Source organism: Dinoponera quadriceps, unplaced genomic scaffold (genome assembly GCF_001313825.1).
Source record: "Dinoponera quadriceps isolate SergipeBrazil2010 unplaced genomic scaffold, ASM131382v1 scaffold946, whole genome shotgun sequence".
NCBI classification, from domain to species: domain Eukaryota; kingdom Metazoa; phylum Arthropoda; class Insecta; order Hymenoptera; family Formicidae; genus Dinoponera; species Dinoponera quadriceps.
In genome coordinates, this window is record NW_014555069.1 from 1,046,769 (window position 1) to 1,070,547 (window position 23,779).

The 23,779-nt window shown below is 46.7% G+C and overlaps 5 protein-coding genes across 7 annotated transcripts in view; all 5 read right to left on the reverse strand.

The window, feature by feature from the left end:
* Positions 1-1,118: 1,118 nt before the first annotated feature.
* On the reverse strand, positions 1,119-3,840 carry LOC106742927 (zinc finger protein 525-like). The gene is made up of 2 exons (XM_014616293.1): positions 3,224-3,840; positions 1,119-3,019 (listed from the first exon to the last, which is right to left on the reverse strand). Exon 2 carries the CDS (start codon positions 3,016-3,018, stop codon positions 1,978-1,980), a length of 1,041 nt encoding a protein of 346 aa, XP_014471779.1. The 5' UTR covers position 3,019; positions 3,224-3,840; the 3' UTR covers positions 1,119-1,977.
* Positions 3,841-5,052: 1,212 nt separating this feature from the next.
* LOC106742912 (zinc finger protein 596-like) lies at positions 5,053-6,750 on the reverse strand. The gene is made up of 3 exons (XM_014616268.1): positions 6,727-6,750; positions 6,182-6,306; positions 5,053-6,055 (listed from the first exon to the last, which is right to left on the reverse strand). The coding sequence occupies exons 1-3, from the start codon at positions 6,748-6,750 to the stop codon at positions 5,053-5,055; spliced, it is 1,152 nt and encodes a 383-aa protein (XP_014471754.1).
* A 266-nt stretch (positions 6,751-7,016) lies between these two features.
* On the reverse strand, positions 7,017-9,982 carry LOC106742913 (zinc finger protein 761-like). The gene is made up of 2 exons (XM_014616271.1): positions 9,912-9,982; positions 7,017-8,034 (listed from the first exon to the last, which is right to left on the reverse strand). Exons 1-2 carry the CDS (start codon positions 9,980-9,982, stop codon positions 7,017-7,019), a joined length of 1,089 nt encoding a protein of 362 aa, XP_014471757.1.
* A 176-nt stretch (positions 9,983-10,158) lies between these two features.
* The window catches only part of LOC106742923 (zinc finger protein 3-like), a 53,664-nt gene continuing 40,043 nt past the window's right edge, over positions 10,159-23,779 (reverse strand). Inside the window, exon 5 of one of the 3 annotated variants that reach the window (XM_014616286.1) lies at positions 10,159-13,233. In XM_014616286.1, coding sequence (XP_014471772.1) covers positions 11,703-13,233 — 1,531 coding nt within the window. In that variant the 3' untranslated portion in view covers positions 10,159-11,702. Of the gene's footprint in view, positions 13,234-17,533; positions 19,297-20,178; positions 23,125-23,779 lie in introns of those variants that run through there. The other 2 variants (XM_014616287.1, XM_014616285.1) reach the window with 2 other exon arrangements.
* Positions 13,241-17,516, reverse strand: LOC106742926 (zinc finger protein 93-like). Its single transcript, XM_014616292.1, has 3 exons — positions 16,890-17,516; positions 15,680-16,814; positions 13,241-15,605 (listed from the first exon to the last, which is right to left on the reverse strand). Coding segments are annotated over exons 2-3 (1,086 nt in total). The 5' UTR covers positions 15,682-16,814; positions 16,890-17,516; the 3' UTR covers positions 13,241-14,521.

A 23,779-nucleotide genomic window follows, 5' to 3' on the forward strand; every position in this document is an offset into this window, starting at 1 on the left:
TCAGATCTTATAATTAAGATCGTTTTAAATTAATACTTATGATTCAATACTAGCTAGAAAATCTATAATGACGTTTCTCACGCCGTCGACTCGAGAAAAAGACTGATATGTGTCCCCTATGTGCTGAAGTAGGTCACCCCTCTGGACGAATAACTTACAAATGCGAAACGTTCCAGACTCACTATGTATTAATATAATTTATTAATTTATTAAATAATTATCATCATGAAGAGTGTTGACGCAGGTGTCGTTCTAGATAATATTCTCATAAAAACCGCCGTACAACAGGTAGAGCAGAAGAGGATGCATCTTGTAAGTCTGCTTCATGTGGGCTTCCCAGGTGACTCGATTATCGCTGACGTAGCCACAATTCTTGCAGCTTATCATCTCCCGCACTCCATGGTCTTTAAGTGGTAAATATGGACGTATTTGTAGTGAGTATTGTAATTCGCCCACGGGTTATCTTCTCTCGAATAACTTGCAAATACGAAAGATTGCAGTTTTATCATCTATTAAACATAACTTATTAATATATTAAATAATTACCATCGAAAGTGTTGGCTTCGTAAAAGTGTCGCTTTAGACGATATTTTTGTGAAAACGCCGTGCAACAGTTGTGGCAGAAGAACCGCTTTTTGTGAATATTCTTCATGTAGTCTTCCCTGTTGGCCCTGGTTTCGCTGTTGTATTCACATTTCTTGCAGATTATCAACTACTTCTTATGGGCATTCTTAAGGTGGCTCATAAAGGAGATCTTGTGTATAGTCACGCATGGGCACATGTTACAGAAATAACCAATATGTTTATAATCCAATATCTCATGATGCCTCAAGTAGTCTTCCAATTTGCTGAAGTTCTTGTCGCATTGCTTGCAATAATACTTGTATATGATCATGTGCTTTTCCGGGTCGATTTGAGATTTCAAATCTTTGCCGCATGTGGAACATTCAAAGAGCAATTTCGGCTTTCTCCTATCGATTATTTCCACTGCAACGTCCTTGACTTCCGGACGGTCCGTAACCGAAATATTACTATTATTGGAAATCGATTTCAGAACCGAGTCACAAGAATTATTGAAATCCGGGATGTATAGAGGATCCACAGGCGAGCCACTAAAACACAAATTGGATCGAATTAAGTAATGCCAAACGCGAAATGGGATCTATAGCTCAATTGCTGAGCTTAATTGCGGTATCGAATATTAAATTATCTGTCCAGTTCTCTTTTTGATCTTTCAAGAGGCTAAGCTTTCTCAACGATGATTAAACAAAAACAAGAAATAAAATACGAATTGAAGGTAGGGAAATAGAAATTAAACTAATTGAAGCTAATTCTTTTTCATGTACATCTTAAGTATTGTTATCGAGATATTCGTTGATATTAACAACACTCTGCACGACGAATACAGAATATTTCTCAATTTTTCATCAATCACATGGCTCAAAGGACGAGCGGGAAAGACAGGGGGAAGATAAATAGGCGTAGCCTTCGAAATCACTTCGAAAATGCAAATAATTCCGAGCGTTGAATTAAACGACATGAGTGAATCGAAAGCGACAGAGGAGCCTGCAAGCCAGTCAAGAAAGATGGCTTTCAGCTTGTAAGAAAGATATCTTATGATTTCCTGTGGAACAACTGTAGATATCAACTGATAACGAGCGGCGTGTGACGCAGGGCTGTGCGCTTAAGGAAAAATCGCTAACTCTTTCTCGCATATCAACACTTATACGCGCAAAAAATGTTAACAGATTTATTAAAAATATACGAAAACCGTGGATTTATTGGAAAAAAGCGAATGTAAAATACAATAGAAAAACTCGTAGAGTGACATTCGGCCGCGAAAACTCGGCGTGAGGAAAGCGCCTGTAGACATAATTCCACGATGCCTTCTCGCCGGAGAGTGCATTGGACAGACAGAGTACGAGCTCTCTCCCTCTCTCTCTCTCTCTTTCCTCCATTCCCTCCTACGTGTCCTTTCTACTCGATCTTGATGAGCGCATTTTTAGTCGCGTATTCCCTCGTGAACTCCGTAACGATACTCTTGATGGAGACCACCGGTAGCGGTGGAAGCGGCCCGGGGTGCCTCTTCCTGTGGCAGATCAGACCGGGCTTCTGAGCGAACGCCTGGCCACAGATGTCGCAGATGTAGGGCCTCTTGCCCGTATGAATCAGTACATGCTGCTCCTGGGCGGTCTGACGGCGGAAGGTTTTGCCGCATACCGGGCAGGGGAACGGCTTCACGCCGGTGTGCACTCGCATATGCGAGTCAAGGTCGCGGCCGCGGAACCTCTTGCCGCAGGTCGGACACAGCACCTTCTCCCGGGTCTCGTGCCACGTGAGGTGCTGCTCGAGGTTCTCCTGCGTGGTCATGCCGCGCCGGCAAATCCGACAAACGAACTCCGGCTTGTAGTGACGGTACTTCATGTGGGCCTTGAGAGCGTGCAGGTTTTTGCTGTAATGGCCGCACACGTCGCAGACGATCGGCGGCGCGCCGCCGTGGTTCTGCTTCATGTGGTGGTTCAGCGCCTTCTTGATCTTGAACTGCTTGCCGCATGTGTCGCACGAGTAGTCATAGCTGCTCGTGTGCAGCCGGATGTAGTGATTCTTCAGGGTGCCCTTATTGTTGCTCTTGTACTCGCACACGCTGCACTCGTACACCCGTTGCTGATGGTGATCCTTCTCGGCGATCAGGCAGTGTTGTCGGCTGAATGTCTTCGGGCAGTCTTGGGCGCGCTGCCTGTGTTGCTTCAGATGCTCCGCGAGATTGCTCTTCTCCAGGAACTTGCGCCGACAATGCTCGCACTCCACGCACGTCGTCGCCCTCCTCTTGGCCGGTCGACTCGCCGCCGCCTCGATTCGCGAATTGGCTCTCGGATCTGTGCTCATCTTCTTCACGTCTGTCTCGTCTCCCGATGACCGTTCTTCTCGCTCCGCCCCGCCATTCCCATTCCATTCGCACTCGGTCCCGACGAACGATTTCTGGATCACGTTGGATTCAACGTTCAACGGATCCACCATTCTAAAACACAAAAGGTGCACGTTTGCGTTATCGTTGGGTGCAAGTCGACGGTACGATTTCATTTTACGTCTATCGGTCGCAGACGTCGTCGACGGTGTTCGACGATGAAGGGAGAGATGTGACTCTCAGGATCGGTTTGTAATAACTATCGGAGGCGGTTCGGTAGAACGTTCGAGGGATACTTTATTCGTCTGATGATCTTGCCTTCCTAACTCGTAACTCGAAGTTCCGCAGGGATTTACGGAAGGTTGTATTAGATATGACGGCGCGAACTTTTCGTAATGCAACGCAAAACTTATGGACCACCTAAAAAAGAGCGCGTGTCAGTACAAGAGTTAATTGTGGCGAACGGTGGCGGGGGATTGGTGACTTACCTTACGAGACATGAGAACCGATCGATTAGACGAATGCGTATACTGAGAGAAAAAACATTATTCGTAACTATAATCATCGTAGCGAAAGAATTGTAGTCGGGAGATTCATTTTTTCTAGTAAGTGTTACTACAAAGAGAGAGAGTGTGTGTCAGCAGCAATAACTTGGCATACATATTATTACTACTATTTTAAACATAAAAAGAGTAAATAATTGAGGGTGAATAATTGAGGAAAATAATTATAATTTCTCTCAGTGTGTACGTGTCTATTAAGAGAGGGACAGAGATCGATCGAATAATTCCGACAGCATAACTTTGAATCGTTAATCGCTTGTATATTTTTAAATAAACTTACGGCACACGCGTATTGCACCAATATTCATATAGAAATCGAACCGCATTTTGTTACAAAATATAGCGTCATAACATTATCAACAGAAAATCGTATATATATATATATATATATATATATACATATATATATATATATATACCTGTATGTATGTGTACGTGTGTGTGTATGAGAGAGAGAATCAACAAATATATCCTTACTTTATAAACTGCGATTCGCGACAATACAATTGAAAACATCGATTCGTCCTAAAAAATATCTCGAAAAGTCTGCACAGTTCTCTCATGCGTTTTTGTCTCTTTACTCTAGGAAAATCCTACGTCTACATGAAATCAAACGGAAAAGCAACTCTCGCATTCGGTGTGTAACTATACGGCGATATCGTCTAATAAACTTGTAAACAGGACCAACTAATAAATTAATGTATGTATCCCGATGAGAAGTAACTCTTTTAATATACAGTCCCTCCTCCTTCGCGCACGCACTTATAAAAATGAAAACATTCTGACTTGCGGATAACCGAAACCGAAGGTTTTATTCTACGCTATCAGGAATCAGTGTATGTGTATTTCATAAGTATCTCGCTGATCGGAGGATTAACCCGGGGCTAAAGGAAAACTCGCGTTACACACGGAGAGAAAAGACCGGTTGAATTAACCGCGACGATAAACTAATCAAACGTGTTTTGATCGGATGAAAACGGAATTTCCGATTCTAACAAATCAAATTCGGTTACAAGAATCAGAAATTCCGTTTCCTCCAACCGACGCACGTTGGGTTCGTTCATTATGTCACATTAAGGTTCCAGTTCTTTCGCCGTAGCCGTCTTGATTAATGACTTCAGAAGCGAGAAACGCAAGCCGAAAATTCCTGCCAAATACGTCGAAATAAAAGGACGTGTTCGCAAAATGACACTCGCGATCGATTGGTCATATTTGCAAAATATTCCGAAAACCTCCTCCTGTTCTGACATCAATAAATAACCGTAAGTTTAACGCGACCTGCGACCTCCCTTTTCAGCTTATTTCTTCTCACGATCTTGGCGTGTTATTTTACGGCCACTCATTGACTTATTGAGATTGTTAAAGTAAAAGGAAAGTTCGCGAAATATTTTACAAACCCGCTCAATCGATCACGAGCATTATTGCATAAACATTACTTTTCGTTTCAACATATCCCGTAAGAATTTCCGGCATACGCGTTGCCTCGCATCCGATGTCATTACTCAAGACAGCTGAGCCCGCAAAGAGCTTCCTTCCCCGCGCAGAAACGAAAACAACTCGGGCTCGGTCGCGGATGAGCTCGAACTACGAATTCGGCATGTTTTTGCTCTCGTTCAGGTAGTTCTTCACGAACTCGGTGACAATGTCCGTCACCGGTATCTCCGGCAGCGCGCCGAGCGGTCCGGGATGCGTGCTCCTGTGGCGCACCAGGGTGGCCCGTCGCGAGTACTTCATCCCGCACACGTCGCACACGTACAACGGCGTGTTCATATGCGTCAGTATGTGCTGCACCTGGACGCGTCGCTCCTCGAAGGCCTTCCGGCAGACCGGGCACACGTGCGGTTTGATCCTGCCGTGGCTGACCACGTGGCTCTTGAGGTCGCGCTTGTTCAGGAAGGACTCGCCGCAGGTGGTGCACACGTAGGTCTCCGGATTGTTCGGCTGGCCGGTGTTCTCGTGCCGGCGCATGTGCGCCTCGAGGGAGGCCGCGGTGGCGACGCGTCGCTTGCAGATGCCGCACTGGTAGCCGGACTTGATGTGCACCAGCCTGGTGTGCGTCTTCAGGGCGCTCACGCTCTTGTAGATGCGCCTGCAGAGGGTGCAGGCTACCGAGACGCTGCAGTGGTGCTTGTACATGTGCCTCTGTATGCCGATCTTCGAGCGGTACTCCTTGTTGCAGATGCTGCAGTTATTGTGGCTCGGGTCGAGGTGCCGCGCGGAGAAATGCTCCGTCATGTCCGGCACGCTCCAGGTGACGGTGTAGCAGAGCTGGCAGGAGTACTTAGCCTCGCCGTGATTCAGAACCATGTGAATCTCGAGCTTGTCGGTCGCGACAAAGCGCTCGCCGCATATCCGGCACGTGTTCCTGTGCAACTGCGCGTGCTTCCGCAGGCTGCCCTTCGTGCGGCACAGGAAGGAGCAAATGTCGCAGGCGTAATGCACGCGCAGGGACTTGCGCATCGCTCGCTTGTTTTCCTTGCTGTTGGTCAGATTGCCGCCCGCGTTTGCCGACATCCTCGCCAAGAATGCGTGCGACATGTGCGAGCCCTCGATCTTGATGTCGTTGATCTGCAGCAACTGGGCGAACCTAGAACACAAGAGAATCCTCGTCATTATAAATTCGGGGGTACGGGAGGTGCCTTGTGCGTTGCCAAATTTCTTTCTCCGGCAGGGACAGTGTACGCGCGCTTCGCTCGAGAACACTTTGATTTACAGCCGACGCATCTTCGCGGAAAATGCAAGAAGAGTCTCAAAGATTACACAGGAGTGATAGCAATGGCCCTTCAATTGCAACAGTCTCTTGTTGATCTCCGTTACGATTGTTGCAAAAGGCCGATACTACGCAAATGAAGGATACTATTTGTACAGTAAAAAGAATGGTTAATCAGGGGTTCGTATCAGAAAACACTCGTCACAGTTCGGAAAGAACCGGAGGTTTTTTTTTTCTCAGTTTTCCGCAGTATCTTTCAATTTGCCGCAGTAAGTTTTTATTCTCCGTGGAAGAAAATTACCCGTCGTAGAAATATGATTTGCATCACGTCATTTATTCGTTCGTTACAAGATTCTTTCCCAAAATACGTACACACACGCACACACACACATATACAAAAATGTCTTCTCCACGTCGTAAGTCCCTCGGGATGTGAAATGCGGTGGATTGCCCCGGAAAAATAATCTACTGAAATTTAAAAAAATCGGAGCAGTCTTCTGAAGAATTGTAACACCGAAATCCGAATACCCGAGACTTTCCCGAAATACCGAAACCGTCTCGTTGTACAGCATTATATCTAATTTGCTTCTTAATCGTTCTCAGGAGATATATTTTACTACTGGATGCGAACTGCGTTATAAAACTCGTCGGGGAAAAAAAAAAGTTGCAATTACTAATCTGCCGACTGCGCGCGCGCGTGTGTGTGTTTCCTCCTCGGAACGATCATACACCTCGAGACAATTTCGGGATACGGATTTCGTTATTACGACTTCTCGGGAAATTGTGTCCGAGCTTCTGAATTCCAAGATTCTGACTTCTCGTCTTCGCTCTTCCTTCATCACGCTTCTTTGCCCGCATTCAGCAAATGCTTTATCACGTGATCGATGGACATGTTCGGGAACGGCGGTAGCGGGCCAGGGTGTCTCTTTCGATGCCAGAGCAGGCCCGGCTTCTGGGTGAAAGTCTGGCCGCAAACGTCGCAAACGTAGGGCCGGGCATTGGTGTGCGTGATCAGGTGCTGCTTGTACGTGCACTGCCTGCGGAAGCTCTTGTCGCAGACGGTGCATTCGTACGGCCTGAGGTCCGCGTGGATCCTCATGTGCTGCCTCAAGGTGTTTTTGTTGCAGAGGAGCTTCAGACACACCTCGCACCGGAGTTTGCGTTCGTGCAGCTTCAGATGTTGCTGCAGCGACTCGCGCGTGCTCAGTTTCCTCTTGCACACTTGGCAGCCGAAGCTGTAGTTGTGCTCGTACTTTAAGTGCCTTTTCAAGACGTACTCATTCCTGCAGGTCTTGCCGCACACGTCGCACACCGCCTCGCGCCCATCGCCATGGATGTTGCGCACGTGCACGGACAGATCGTTCTTCATCTTGAAGCTCTTGCCGCAGTCGTGGCACACGTAGTTGCGGCCCTCCGTGTGCTTCCTCACCTGGTGGTCGTGCAGCGATATCTTGTTCTTGAGCACGACGTCGCAGTGGCTGCAAAAGTACACTCGCTGACCCATGTGCACCTGCTTAATGTGGCGCTGCAGCTCGCCCTTCAGCTGGAACCGCATGTAGCAATACTCGCAGGAGACAGGGTGGCTCCTCGAGTGACTCTTCAGTTGCAATTCGTGCGGAAACGTCGCCGAGCACACGCGACAAGTCCACGAATTCTTGTTCCCGAACCTCTCCGTCGTTTCCGCGAACTTCTCGTGGGACCTTCCCAACGAGAGCGCTCTAACGCGCGACTTGTTCGTGATTAGGGTCCTTGGTGTGAATTTTCTCACACGTCCCGCGTCGCACTTCAGGGGGTCTCCGGCGCTTATCACGAAATATGCTTCATGAATACTGAGGGGATCCGTATCACTCGCGTACCTGAAAGTTGAAGGGAGAGCATTAATCATTAGAGACTCCGAGCGAGAGGCGCAATGTGAGAAGTATACTTATCTCGTATCGTGACTTTACAGAACGTTCTGTGACAATCGGACCGTTTTCTCGGAGGGTCTCGCCAATGAAGCGTCCGTTTTTATTACGAGAGATCATATTCTCAGAGTACATATATATCGGTATGTACTATTATATTAATAATACGTACGTAAGGTACTAATATATTAATAGTTAAGACGCCTGGTTCCGCTGCAGGCGTCTTGCTTGGTGACGTCAGAAGCGAGCAAATGTTCGAAATTTTTGCGAAATACGTTGAAGTAAAAAAATGTGTCCATAAGATGACACTTTCCAATACCAACTAACGGTAATATTACATCAATGTTATAATTTCTCACTCAACAATGCGCAATATAACATGCATTGTATACGGGGTACCCGGAAAGTCTTGACAGAACGCTCGTATACAGATAGAATGAATAAAACTGAGCAGGAAAGCTATATATAATTTTGCAAAGTTCGCAATAGTTACTGAGGAATTAATTATCTGCAAAATTAATCTGCAAAATGCTACATGACTTTCCTACTCAATTTAACCTGTTCTACACCTGTACATGAGTACTCTGTCAAAACTTTCCGGACACCTTATATAACAGTTAATTTGTTGAGTGGAAAATTATAACATTGATGTAATGTTACTGATTGGTGTTTACGAGGTTGAGATCGATCGACCATATTTATAAGATTTTCCTTTTGTCCTAACAATCGATAAAATTAACATGACGCGCAATCTTCCTCCTTAGCTTAGCTTTCCCCGTGATTTTGTCAAGTTAATTTTATCAACTTTGAAAGGAAAAGTTTTCGGAATATTTCACAAATACGCTCGATCGATCACCAGAGTCATTTTGTGGACATGTCCTTTTATTTCAACGCATTCCGCGAGAATTCTGGACATACATTTTCTCGCTCCTGACTTTATTAATCAAAATGAGACTTCGGCAAAGAAACGGGAGCTTTAAGCATGAATTGTCGCCCTCAAAAGGTAATTTACACAGAGATCCGTGCTGTTGAAAATATTTATTTAAAACGGAAATCTGTGTATGTATATGTGTATGTATGCTTGTGTGTAACTGTCGGTGTAATTGTATTGTCTTAGAAAAAATAACTCTGTGGCGTACGTTCCCTCCTTTTCGTTTCTTCCTCGTGCAAAGAGCTATTCGGTATATCGTTACATCTAAACTGATATATAAGCGGTATATTTCAGAGAACGTGTACGATGCATGAAGAAACCGATGACCGTGGAATGCATTTATTATGAACGAATCAATGACATAATAATACAATAAAGCCTCATAATGACGCAAAACGTTCTTGCTAATTTCGGACAGTTATACATGTATGACCAGCGACGAAGAAAACGACGAGCATGTGGGAAATTAAATGTTTCTTCATACAATACGACAGTAGCTCTGAATAACAGAAGATTACTTACTATACAATAGACGCGAAGGTTTAAGTTATATATGTATAGAGCAATTATACATTTTCGTATGTCGACAATTACTTCACTATGCGAACAAATACTTCACATATATGAGAATTTTGTTTAAAAGAATTCCGCTAATTAACGACTTTCCAGCGGAAAGTGTCGAGCCAAAATTATAATATAAGGACAAAATCGAAGAATTTCGAAAATAGATTTAAAAGAGACGAATGATTGTTTTCATATTGCGTCTAGGAAGTCTATATTTTTCCTTAGTTGTAAACAGAATTTCTTCGCGAAAAAATCACTTTCTTGCACCGTCGAAGATAAGTTAACTTAATTTAGATTTTAATGTTTTTCCGGTATTGATGTGAACAATTGAGACCTTGAAAAAACACAAGGTTTGTTCTTCATAGCTGGCTCTGCACTAGCTTGCACCAGCTCCATTTCTCTCATCTTTCACAGTTGTGTATCTGTTTCTTTTTAAACTTTCTCCGAAAATTCACCGACAAAGCATTAGTTCGACGATAAAGAACAGACCTATAGGATAGGTTGAAAGCTGAACCGACAAGGATAAAGCTCTTTTTGCCTTGTTTTCTTGGAAATGTATAATTTACAATCACATCGCCCTATACATCTTACATCTCCATTCTTGCTTTATTCAAATTAGCATACAAATAAGTCGTCGACGGTCGCAAACGATCACTTACGTTCGCCTGTGCCGATCTCAAGATCGTTCTCTCTTCTCTGCCTCACATGTGTGTTACATTACATGCACATGTTTTTATCGTGTGTTTTATCATACATAGATATCGCGAGAAACATACGCCCTCACGTCAAGCTAACTTCCAACAGTATTTTGAAAGTGTACGGGATAGAATAAATTCTCAATGTAAGTATCGTATCGTTCAGATACGTCAGTGATGCGTGCAGTAGGACTCTCGCTTGTTAATAGCTTGATGGGGACAATTTCGCACAGGAGAGAGGTCGGGACAAACAGTTATTTCATTTACAAAATCTTTACAATCGCCGGATAGTAACGCCGAGGTGCATAACGCACCCGACGAAGCCGAAGAAAATTCCGATTATTCGGTGCTCGAGAAATTCATACGGATCTTTGCGAAAGATACGAAGCCAGTACAATTTACAGTTAGACATAACTTCATTGAATAATGCATGGACCGTTCTTTCCGATGGCAGAAGATATAAAAAAAATGACGAAAAACAAAGTTATGTCTAACTGTCAAGGAGTATCGCTTTGGACTGTATTTTTTTTTTTCATAAAAATCAATACGAACCTACCGAACAATTTAACAATTTCGTCATTCGCACCGTGCAACAAATTATCCGCTTGCGCTGTTATAGATATCCGTTAGAAGGAGGAAGAATTCAAGATACGCGCCTCGCGTACTCGCGAGGAAATGTCACGAACTCTTCGATTTGGATAAACTTTTGCGGGCATGTGAAGTAAAACTCAAGATATGAATAAAACGGTATGCTTTATTCTTGCCGAATGGTCCTCCAAAAGTATGATTTACGACCTCAAATTCAAGAGGGCGCTTCCGCTTTCGCGCACATACAATCGTTTGAAAAAATTCTTCTGAAACACAATCTCATTTGAAAAAAATTCTGCCAAAAACGTTTTCTTAGGAAAAAAGATTGTTATAATTTTAAAAAGATTGTTATAAGGATTTTTATAATTTCTGTTTTTGTCAAATTGTAGCTAATAGCTATTGTGCGATTGAACTTTCATTGGATAGGGCAAATTCACGTTGCAAATCCCTCAACAAAGCGTTTGCAGCTTCAGCGGATCGTATCCGTTGCGAGATGAACTTTCGACATTTTTCAAACGGAAATTTTTCCAAAAATTCTCCTTGGAAATATTTTTATCCGATTCCGGCTCGTGTCATTTTGCAGGCCTTGATCTATCGTTAAACTTGAATTCTCAATATTTCCCACCATTTCACATAATTTAAGAGACACATGAAAAAGTGCCTCCTGAACTCGAATTTGGAGACCACCGTTACGAAGGGCAACAGAGCAGCGAAGCGAGCACACCGTCATTCGCGCGTCTCCAGTTCCTCTCAACACACCGCCAGAAGTTCGTCGAGCTCGAAGAGCCAGGATTCGCGGATACTTCCTCGCGAGACTCGCGTGTACGACGACGGAGGCGCGTTTATACCTCCTCGTCAATCTTCTCTTCGCTCTCGCGCGCGTTGATCTCCTGCACGTATCCCTCTGTGAATTCCTTAACGAAGTCCGCGATCGGCATCACCGGTAGCGGCGGGTGCGGGCCGGGGTGGGTCTTGCGGTGGCAGATCAAGCCGGGCTTTTGCGTGAACGCCTTGCCGCAAATGTCACAGATGAACGGCCGTTTGCCGGTATGTATCAGCAGGTGTTGGCGCAATTGCGACCGCCTGGCGAACGGCTTGTTGCAGATCAGGCAGGAGTGGGGCTTGCAGCCGGTATGCACGACCATGTGCCGCTTGAAGGAGTCTTTCTTGGTGAAGGTTTTGCCGCACTCCGCGCACACGATCTTGTCGCGCTTCTCGTGCTGCGTCAGCAGATGCTGATCGAGGTTCTCCTGCGTGACCATGCGCCGCTTGCAGATGTGGCACTCGTACTTGGGCTTGAAGTGCGCCCATTTTTGGTGCACGTACAAGGAGCCGCTGTTCAGGCAGAGCTTGCCGCACACGTCGCACTTGACCGGCTTCTCCTTGTGGTGGAAGCGTATGTGGTTGGTGAGGTCGCCCTTGACTTTGAACTTCTTCGTGCAGAATGTGCACTGGTGCTCGTAGCGATCCGTGTGCTTGCGGATGAAGTGCGACTGCAGGGAGTGCTTCGAGCGGCACACGAAGCCGCAAGCAGTGCACGGAAACAGCATGGTGTTCGGCCGCTTCCTCGACCAAGTCTCGTGCTTCCGCTCGAGGTGTGCCGCGAACAGGCTCTTCTTCAACGTCCGGTAGTCGCACACGGCGCATATGAAGGCGCCGTCCTCCTTGATGCACACCTTCTTTTTGTGCGTCCACGCCACGTGTTTCCTGAAGGAGATCTCCGAGCTGAACGTCTCCGAGCAGACGCGACACTTGAGCGCGTTGCCGGTGTCGCTCTTGGACGACTTACCGGGCGACTTCGAGTCGCCACCGTTGTCGTCGTCGACGCACGGATCCGTTATCTCATCGTCGAGGTACTCGATGTCCGCTACTTCCGCCACCTCGTAATCGTAAAACTCCTCCGTCGGGTATTCCTCGGTCTCCTTCGCCGTCTCCACCACCACCTGATGATCCTGCGCCGCGGACGTGAGCTTCTCGAGGGTCACCATGTTACCCTGATATTTCACCTGATACAGATTCGTTTTGTCGTCCTCGCTGGCGCCGTTTAGCGTGATCGGCTTCACGTCCTGCTCCCGCTCGTCGACGTCCCCGTTGAAGACATTGCCTTCGTCGTCATACGGCTTCTCCTCCGTCGAGTCGTAGTAGACCTCATCGTCGAAGACCAATTCCTCTTTCATTTCGAGGTTCGCGTTCTCGTCCTCCAATTCACCCTCCACCTGCTCCGGCACTTCTTCGTCCGGCAACGGCGCGTCCTCCTCCTCAGGCACGAACGCGTAATACGGCTTGCCATCGAACTCCAAGATCTGCCACTTCTTCATCACCACTGATTCTTTGTCGAAGATGAATATGCCGCGGGGATTGCCCTCGTCGTACCTGAAACACCAAGCGGTAGATCGGTTATCCACGGGAACCTGAAGTGATCACGTGCCGCTGTAAATCTATTCTGTAAATCGCTCCCGGGCGATTTACCGTCGCGACGGTTCTACAAGATGAAAGTCTCTGACTTAACGTATCGTATGTGTATTTAGAGCTATAGAGATCAGATCAGTCAAGGTACTCACAAGTGAAATGCTAAAACTACCTTTCTCGCAGTCTCAGCATCGCAGTCCGTTGCGTTATAGCCGCATTAGCTACGAAACTGCCATCATAAAACAGGGAAAATCCATGAATAAAAAAAAATTGCAATCGAGTAAAGTATCATTGCATACGTACGCCTGGTATATGTATGATCAATAGTGTATTTATTATGTAACAATCTTAGAAACATATATGCGTTTTTATCATAATTATCATATTTCGAAGTAACCTATAATATCGTAGCGGTAGAAAATTAAGTAAAGGAAAACAAACAGCCAAGAGTTCTAAGCATGAAATATTTAGAACATAAATATAACAAAAATATATAAAGTATATGAATGTATACCGCATATATATAAATAATATATCCTTCATAGAGTCGATTTAAGTCTATGTAGCAACCCTTAAGGATCTCGATGACAGTCAAGCGGATTTTACGATATAAGATGTACAAGTACCGTTATCACAACAAATTTTGCACAATTATTACACAATTGTTTTAAACGTGTATGTGTGTGTTCGTGTGCGTGCGTGTGTGTGTGTGTGTGTGTGTATGTTTACACCTCTCCGACTTCGGCTTCTCAGGGAAATACAATTTAATCACAGACTGATTTTCAAATAAAGAGAATCCAGATATTACAAACGCTGGATTTCGCGACATTTGTGGAATTTCACGCTGAGAGTGATGCGTGTTTCAACATCGTTTAAACTTGATAATCAGAAATATAAATATCAGAAATATAAATATATTCGACGTTCGATACGCGTCCTGAATAGGCCTTAATTTAAATCGTTGATTCTACTCGACATTTCCATTTGACATGTGTCGCGTCGACATCGTGCTACAAACAATTATTCCGCGCTCAGTCCACCTGCCAGTTTTATTTCTCAATAGAACGACCGGTCAAGCTCGATGGTGCACTATCGCAGGTAATCGCAAGCCTGACAAAGTCATCGACAGCCAATAACCTCGTCAAGTTAAACCAGACAAAACAGAAGATAGAAACGAAAGAAGACAGAAAAAGAACGAACGAAAATCCTCGAAAAACAAGGCACACCATCATCATCGTCGTCGTGCACAGTTTCATTTCTTAACAAACTCCTTGAGGATGTGATCGATATGTATCACCGGTAACGGCGGCAGCGTGCCCGAATGGATCTTCCGGTGACAGATGAGGCCGGCCTTCTGTGCGAAGGATTTGCCGCAGACGTCGCAGGCGTAGATGCGCTCGCCAGTGTGCAGCAGCAGGTGCTGGCTGAGGCTGCTATGCCGGGCGAAGGCCCGGGCGCAGACGGTGCAACTGTAGGGCTTGTCACCGGTGTGGATCCTCATGTGCTTCCGCAGGTCGTAGTTCTCGAAGAAGGTCTTGCCGCACTCCTCGCACACGCTCTTCTCTTTGCGCTCGTGTTGCGTCAGAACGTGCTGGTCCAGGTTCTCCTGGGTGACCAATCGCCGATGGCACAGCGGGCACTCGTACTTCGCCTTGTAGTGGGCGTGCTTCTGATGGGTGTACAGGCTGTGGCTGTTGCGGCAGCTCTTGCCGCAGACGTCGCACATCACCGGCGACTCGCGATGGTTCAGCCGGGTGTGCGTGGTGAGGTCGCCCTTGATCTTGAACTTCTTGCCGCAGTGCTCGCACGAGTAGCCGTAATGCTGGGTGTGTTTGCGCACGAAGTGCGACCTCAGGGTCTCCTTACGGGCGCACACCACGCCGCAGACGATGCATATGAGCTGCGGCTTGTCGTTGCTCGTGCCGCTCGTAGCAACGCTGATGGCGTTGCTACCGGTGCTGATGCTGCCGTTGACGGTGGTGGCGACATCAGGTGTTTCCTCATGCTTCTCGGCCAGATGAGCGATCATCGTGGACCTTTTGTTGCAGCGGAAGCCGCAGATGATGCAGGAGAGCGCCTCCTGATTGCGCGGCACCGCGTCGGCGAGCGCGGAATCGCTCTTCGCGCACGGCTCGCACCTCGCGTGCGTGAGCATGTGTCGCTTCAACAGATACTTGCTCTTGAAGCGCTTGAGACAAGCGTCGCAGGCGTGCGAGTCGCATCTGCGATCTTTCCCCGAAGGTTTCCTCTTCCGCTTAGCCTCGGCCGACTTTTCTTCCCGAGTCTTCGTCAGCGTCGTCGCTGCATCGTTCACGGGAACGTCGGCGGTGCTCGCCCTAAAACAGCACGAGGGAGCACTTTTATTACGGTTCCGCGGTTGGGCGGCTCGTACGTATCTTGGACTACTTACATTCGAATCTAATATTTGCGGAGGCATTTGGTGGGAGAAGAGTGTTAGAAGAATGTATTCGCCCGTGATTATCCGCGCGGGAAACTTGAGAACAGTGGTATATTGTCGGTGCGGAATGTTTGGGGCGCAGAATTGTTTGTACGCGGCATTATTTATTTCTCACACAGAGGCGAATTGAGTACATGCGGGGAAACGCGCCGCGAAAACGACGGCTGGCGAGGGTTCTCGATAATGGAGATCATATCGGATACGGTGCGACGCGCATGGCGAAACGGAGGAACTTTTCTTTCACAGCATTCGAAAATGAGCTAAAAACATCGCTGGAAATAGTCGAGAAAATGTCTTTATTTGTCGAAGACCTACAGGGGTTTTCTCGGACGACTTGTAAATGTAATTCTCCATCCTTTTGTTAATCTCAGATAATAGCGTGAAGAGATTGTTAATTCTTAACAATTAATCGTAAATTATTCATTCGTACGGAATAACTGCATACGGAGCGCACCGGGAGATTCTTGATACCTAATACGTGATATGCAAATATAACGGATGAAACTGAACAGAAAAGTCACATTTATTATTTTGCAAAATTCGCTATAGTTAATGAGGAATTAATTAATCCGCATGAACTAATGAGCGTGCAGGAAGCGGTAAGCCGGACTCTGTATAAAGAAAAATAGTTTACTTCTGAAAATCTAGCAATAATGAGCATCAACTGATTTCTAAAGGCGAAGTAACGCAGCAAGCGGTATACGGCTGCGTGCCAAAAAGAAACATGCCTCTCGTTATCAGTTGATATCCGTCGTTGCTGAAGGATCTTCACAAGTAAGCTATTCTTCTTTACTTAGGCAATATAGCCAGCTTCATATCATTAGCTCATACAAATTAATTAATTCTTCATTATCTATTGCGAAATTTGCAAAATGACATTTCTGTTTAGTTTCAGCCGTTTTACCTGCACACCACGGATCCCGGATACCCCGAAGAAAATTATCGGGTCCTGAGGAAAATTATCGGACGTCCTGTACGTCCTGTATATTTTGGCGACAAAGTTGCGTATAATGTTAGGATTTCTTGTCAAAAACGAATAAAATGCATTCCATAGACGCAGGCATCCAAGGTAACAGGTTTGATCGGCCTGAAATAGAGATAAGAATAAAATGTTAGAAAAGTTGCGTCTCGCGAAAATAGAGGTCAGATAAATCTCACTTACGCTACTCTGAGGTAACGGGGATGCGAAAGCACGATTCTTCATTTAATACTCCTGCAAACAGGATACACAACGGGAGAATGCGAGTCTTCTGTTGCAGCAAATACACCTGAAACTCCTTCGGGTATCACATAAATTCTTTTATAAACCGTAAATTTTAATCGTACATAATTCGTTATACTTACAATTTTAAACTATTATTTATATCATTTCTGCATCAAATAAGACCATAGCTCGTTGATCGATATTAATCGATAACATTTCGAGAAAAAAGGAAAAATCAATATTGGTTAGCAAATAAAACATCAAAAGGCCTCAATGTCAAGAGCAGAATTCTCTCTCTCTCTCTTTTTTTCTTTTTTTTTTTTTTTTTTTAAAATACATTCAACTATTTATCATACTGACAAAGTATACATGTAAACGTGTGTTATGTGTGTGTGGAGTACATGGACCGTAAGATTCAAATAAAAGATTAATTGTGTGATTCAAATAAAATAAACTTTCAAACGTTCAATGGTTTTTCTCACGTACGTTAAGTGTAGTATACCGTAACTTGTGCAAATTAAATATTATTATAACGATACATATAATATAACGTATATATAATATGTACGTATAGTGAATGTATATATAATATATACGTATAATAAATGTATTATTATAATGATATTACCTACCCCCTATTCTTTTCCCCTCCTTCCTCTTCTTTCGTACATCAAAAGACATGATTATGTCTCGACATCATATTCAGACACGAAGCACGAGCCGCGTTACTAGTTACACGCAGGCAAGATTTTTCGTTCGATTATATATTTATATCGTTTACATAACCTGCGAACATTAGAACAAGCTGCGTGATAACTAGCCTCGTCGTGGATCAACGGCCGACCGGGTTAGTCGTCGCGGCTAGATCTGCCCGCGCGGAATTCGGTGAGTGACGATAGGTCACTTGTTCTTCATGAAATCGTTGAGAATGTGCTCGATGTGCACCACCGGCAAAGGCGGGTGCACGCCCGGGTGGGACTTGCGGTGGCAGATCAGTCCGGGTTTCTGCGTGAAAGCTTTGCCGCAGATATCACAGACATACGGCCGTTTGCCCGTGTGAATGAGCAGGTGTTGCCTGTAGGCGGTCCTGCGGGTAAACGACTTGCCGCAGACGTGGCAGTCGTACGGCCGATCGCCTGTGTGCGTCATCATGTGCTGCTTCAGCCGGTGGTTCTCCGAGAACGACTTGCCGCACTCCTCGCAGACGTAATTCTCTTTACGCTCGTGCTGCAGCAGGATATGCTGGTCGAGGTTCTCCTGCGTGACCATGCGCCGTTTGCAGATCTCGCACTCGTACTTGGGCTTGAAGTGCGCCCACTTCTGGTGCACGTAGAGCGAGTTGCTGTTGGAGCAGGTCTTGCCGCAGACGTCACACACGATCGGGCTCTCCTTGTGCTTGAAGCGCACGTGCAGCCGCATGTCGCCCTTCACCTTGAACTTCTTGCCGCAGTGTTCGCAGCTGTACTTGTACTCGGACTCGTGCTTGCGCTCGATGTGCTCCTTCAGCCGGCGCCGGCTCTGGCACCTGAAGCCGCACGCGTCGCACGTGTACATCTCCGGCTTGGCGAACCTCATGCGCACGCCCTTCCGCTTGCCGCTGAGTATCGCCGAGTGCTTCCTGTTAATGTGCGAATAAAAGGTCGACTTGTTGCTGCTCTCATAATCGCACAAGTTGCAGCGATAGATCGTCAGCTGCTGCTCCGCGCCCGTCGGATTCTGCTCGTCCGCGTTCTGCTGGACCGCGTTCTGCTCCTCGACGTTCCGCTCGTCCGCGTTTTCCTCGTCCGCGTTCCGCTCATCCGCATCCTGCTCGCTTTGGTGCACCAGATTCACGTGCATCTTGAACGCGACCATGCTGCGGTAGATTTTTAGACAGACCTTGCACTTGTATCGCGGCGCTCTCTTCTGGTGCACTGTCCTCCGGTGTTTCTTCAACATCTGCAGCAATGGGAAGCAGATGTTGCATTGGTCGCAGTTGTAGACCTTGCTGTCGTCGTCGTCGTCGTTCTCGTCCTCGTCGAGCTCTTTCTTCACCGGCGACTCGCTCTCTTGCTTGATTTTTATGGTGTAGACATTGCCTAACATGTCCGTGTACGTCATGTTGTCGTCATTGTCATTCGGAGTGATTACGGAGACGTTCATCGCGTCGTCGTCGTCGTCGTTGTTGTCGTTGACGACTCCCGACAAATGTTCATCGGTGGAAACCAACTGTTTCGAGTCGCATAGAATCTCCTCCTCCGTCTTTGGTATTTGATTGGCCGGAAGGAAGGCATAATAGGGATGCCCCGCTAAATCAACTATCTGCCACGGCATCATCCGGATTGATTCTTTGCCGTACAGAAAATATCCATTCCCGTTTATGACCCTGAAAATCATACAGCATGGTTAGTTGGAGATACCGTCGGTCGGGTCAGCAAAGTTCTTACAACAATGTCTCTACTTTTGCGATTCGACCCTTTTCGTGCTGATGTACAGACTAGGAGTCGTTAATCTTCGACAATTTTGAAGCTTCGAAGCTTCAAGTAGAAAATTCGAACTTTCGAATTTTGATAAGACGAAGCTTCGAAGGTTCCTTTTCAAAGGTCGTAATCTACGAAGTTTGGAGGCTTCGAAGAGTACAATCTTGCGAATGCTGTAAACTAATGTCTACATATATTTTATTCGGGAAATACTGAGGAATGTTGTAAATCGACTTTTGTAAATGAATGGATGTACCAGACACTATACAATTTAAAAGTCTTATAATGCTGATATTTCGAAAACTTTGAGGCCTCGATATTTTCGAAATTCGAATAACGAGCACCGAAGCTTCGGATCTTCGGAGATCCGAAGTTCGGATGTGTCAAAGCCTTCGAAAGAAAATACTAGCCCTAATACAGACTTTCGATACTTGATATAATGGTAATGAAGACTGTGTTTGGTTTTTTTGTAAACATAAATGGATTCAGGAATATGTTCTACGTAAAATCAACAACAAGAGAGCTTCGGATGTTGATGATTATTTATACATTATCCTCCAAAGATCCTCTCCATAGTCGCAAGGGTCACAAACGACGCGACAATGACGGTCACACAGTGGTGATAATAAACTCCCCGCGCTAATAAACAGGCAACTTTCGTAATAATATATAGAGACTCTTAATGCGCATTCAGGGAATAGCTAAATCACATTCTATCTCTCTTTCCCTTTCTATCTCTATTACACAACTAATTACATATACAGTAATCATTATAATCACATATATATATATATATATATATATATATAAAGAAACGGTTAAGCTTAGGGTACAAAGACGGTGCTCTAGGAAAATATATACCATATGAATATTCAAATTTAAGCACCTTCTGGCGATTATATTTACGGTATTATCGATCGATTGTGTGTTCGCTACGATTTTACACACACATCCGGGATAGAAACGCTTTCTAAAACAAAAAAAAAAAGAAGAGACAAAACATAAGAAACAACGTTTACAAATAAATTAACAAGAGACGGTCGAGTGTAATTAAAATTACAACAACCGTGCTGTGAGCGCAAAAAACACAACACCGAGATCTCTCCGTTCTATCGGGATCTTCGAATGCCAATGATTTCGTATGATTAACATAACGCGTAAATGAAACGAATTGAACGAACAAACGATAAAAAAATCCACTATTACAGACATAGTAACGAGGCTACATACGTGAAAGGATGTATCTTTACCCCGAATAGGCAAAGTTATAGAAGCAGATTTTGCGCAGTACCCGTCGCAAATTTTGTCGACCGTTTAAATTAATGAAATTATGCCGGTTTTGTTCACTGAACATGAGCTTCATTCGAACACAAATGGCCGTGGATCTGCTATGGTACGTCGATTGAATCCGCTACCAATCGGCGCACCGCTAGCATTTCGCCTGATTGGCTAATGAAACCTTGCGGCAAAGCGCGCGTCGCTACCAGATGCAAAAAGGTACATGTCAAGGACTCATTTGCACTCTCGTATGGCAAGCAGAAGTCCCTCCTCCGCCGCGGGCGATAATCGTCCTGTGCAACGGATCGTCGACACATAAACGCACACACACATACATCATATCACCAGATAAAAAAGTCACGTGCGACGGAATCGCCTCGATATCGCAGGACACGGGGAGAACGTCAATTACGTAAACACATTTTTCCACATCGAGTATTCACGACTCATCACGATCAGCTCCTCACGCGGACGCTCGGTCGCGTTCCTGTCAGGAGTTCATCACGTCATTCAAGATATGGTCGATGAGCACTCGCGGCAGCGGCGGATGCGAGCCCGGATGCGACTTCCGATGGCTGATGAGGCCCGGCTTCTGCGTGAAGGCCTTGCCGCAGATGTCGCACACGTACGGCCTGATGCCGGTGTGGATGAGCAGATGCTGCTTGAGCGCGGTCCTGCGCGCGAACGACTTGCTGCAGACGGTGCAGTTGTAGGGCTTGTCGCCGGTGTGGATGCGCATGTGCACCTTCAGCCGGCTGTTCCGCGAGAAGGTCTTGCCGCACTCCTCGCAGACGACATTCTCGCGGCGCTCGTGTTGCCGCAGCATGTGCTCGTTGAGGTTCTCCTGGCTAACCATCCGCCTCTTGCACACCTGGCACTCGTACTTGGCCTTGTAGTGCGCGAATTTCTGGTGCACGTACAAGGAGTTGCTGTTCAGGCAGGTTTTGCCGCACACGTCGCAGATCACCGGCTGCTCCCGGTGGCTGAAGCGGATGTGGTTGGTCAGGTCGCCCTTCACCTTGAACTTCTTGCCGCAAGTCTCGCAGGAGAACTTGAAGTCGTCCGAGTGCTTGCGCGCCACGTGCACCTTCAGCTCGTACTTGTTCTTGTTCTTGTAGTCGCACTGGCTGCAGTAGAACAACTCGGGCTGCTGCGCCTCGCCGCCGGCGAGAGCGCCGCTGCCGCCGCACGACCGCGGCTCCTTGTGCTTGCGTTTGATGTGGGAATACAGGGAGGACTTCTTGATGGTCTTGAAGGTGCACTCGTTGCACGCGAACACCTCGTTCTCCACCTTGTGCCGGCGCTTGTGTGAGTACAAGGTGCTCTTCTTCGAGCAGGTGAAGTCGCAGAGGTCGCAGCGCACCTCGACGCTCTTCCGGCTGTCCTTCCCCGGCTCGGCCGACGACACGTTCGCCGACGTCTCAGCGCAGACTTCCGTGCCGGCTTCCTCCTTGATCACCAGCTCGGAATCCTCGTGCCAGCTCGCCAACGCGGCTACCTTCTTGGCGACCTCGCGAGCGCGCGAGGTCGTCAACGCGGCCACCTTTTTCGCTACCTCGCGAGCTCGCGAGGAAACGACCGGCGGACTGGCCTTCTTCTTCTTCGGCGACGTGTGATTGCACCTGGTCGCTTTGGCTCTCGTGCTCCTGCTGGGGCCCCTCTTGGGCTTCTTGTGACTGTGGGCCAAGTGAGACGCCAGGCTGGTGCTCCGCTTGCACTCGAAGTCGCACAGGTTGCAGGCGAAACTGTTCGTGCTCTCGCTCCGGTGCTTCAGCATGTGCCTGTTGAGACTCTCTTGGCTTTGGCATTCGTAGCTGCAGATCACGCAAACCAGCTGCTTCTTGTTGTTGCTATTCTTCTTCTTCTTCTTCTTTTTCTTCTTCGCGTCCGCCTCGTCCGCGTGTTTTTTCTTCACGTGCGCGGCTAGAGTCGCCGACCTGCTGCACATGAAGTTGCAGTACGCGCAGAGGTGACGCGGCGCTCGTCCCGGCCGTTTGCACGTCTTCGTGCGTCCAACTTGCCCGCGGGCTCGCAGTCGTTGAGCGTGCTTCGAGTACTTGCCGCGAAGCAACAGCGACACACTATGCGTGACGTACTCGTGACGCTTCAGCATCGACCGCATGGGAAACTTCCTGCCGCACTTGTCGCACGCGTAGCCGTCGACGACCACCTGGTGCATCAAGGAGCCCGCATGGCCGCGAGCAACGTCGCTTTTCGGAACGCTCATCAACTGCTCCTCCGATTCCTCGACCTTCACGCAGATCAGAAGCGGCGCGTTCAGCACGCTTATATCCTCCTCGGCTTTCGTGACACTGTCCGACGCCGGTATCAGCGAGTAGTGCAGTTTGCCGCAGGCGTCGGCGTGCTGCCACAGTTTCATAGGTATCGAATCTCTTCCGATGATGAAGCAACCGGAAGCGTCTGTTCGTAAGACCCTCTTGCTGCAGTCCCGGGTCCTAAAACACATCGGAAGAGGACGGTTAGTCTCGATGATGCCTCCGGGAATTTGGTGTTCCAAGCGCTACTTACTCGGGGTTTATACAACTTTCTACGAGAAAGTTTGGGTTCGACTAAACCTCGAGGAGGAGCTACCGTGACCCGAGAGCGTGATCACGAGAGTGGTCTATTAATATTCCCTTAAGTCAGAGCCGTTTATTGAGAATGCGTCCTTCGGGGGTTTCATTGAGCACTGTATGTATGTGTGTGTGTGTGTGTGTGTGTGTGTATGAACGACACTCCATAGAATCTCCATAGAATAGACACCCCCGGACGACAAGTGATCCGGGGATTCATATTTACACTATATCGAGAAAAATGCGATTCTTAGGAAAAATGAAAAGAAGGCCCCAGCATCGTTTGCGGATAACTTGATATGATATACAAGTCGCTTTACAAACATAATCTCCTTTACAACTAATTTAATATCTATTTTGTCGTTCTCCGTTCACCATTTATTCCGGCGTAACATCGAGGTAGGTACACTCGTCGATCGCCTACTGAACTAAAGCCGTCGTCGGTTCCAACCAGGTGATCTTGAATTTCCAAGGAAGCTCCCACTCTTTTCGAGATCGAATCGGGTCCCGCCGTACGATCTCGCAATTGTAGGATCCT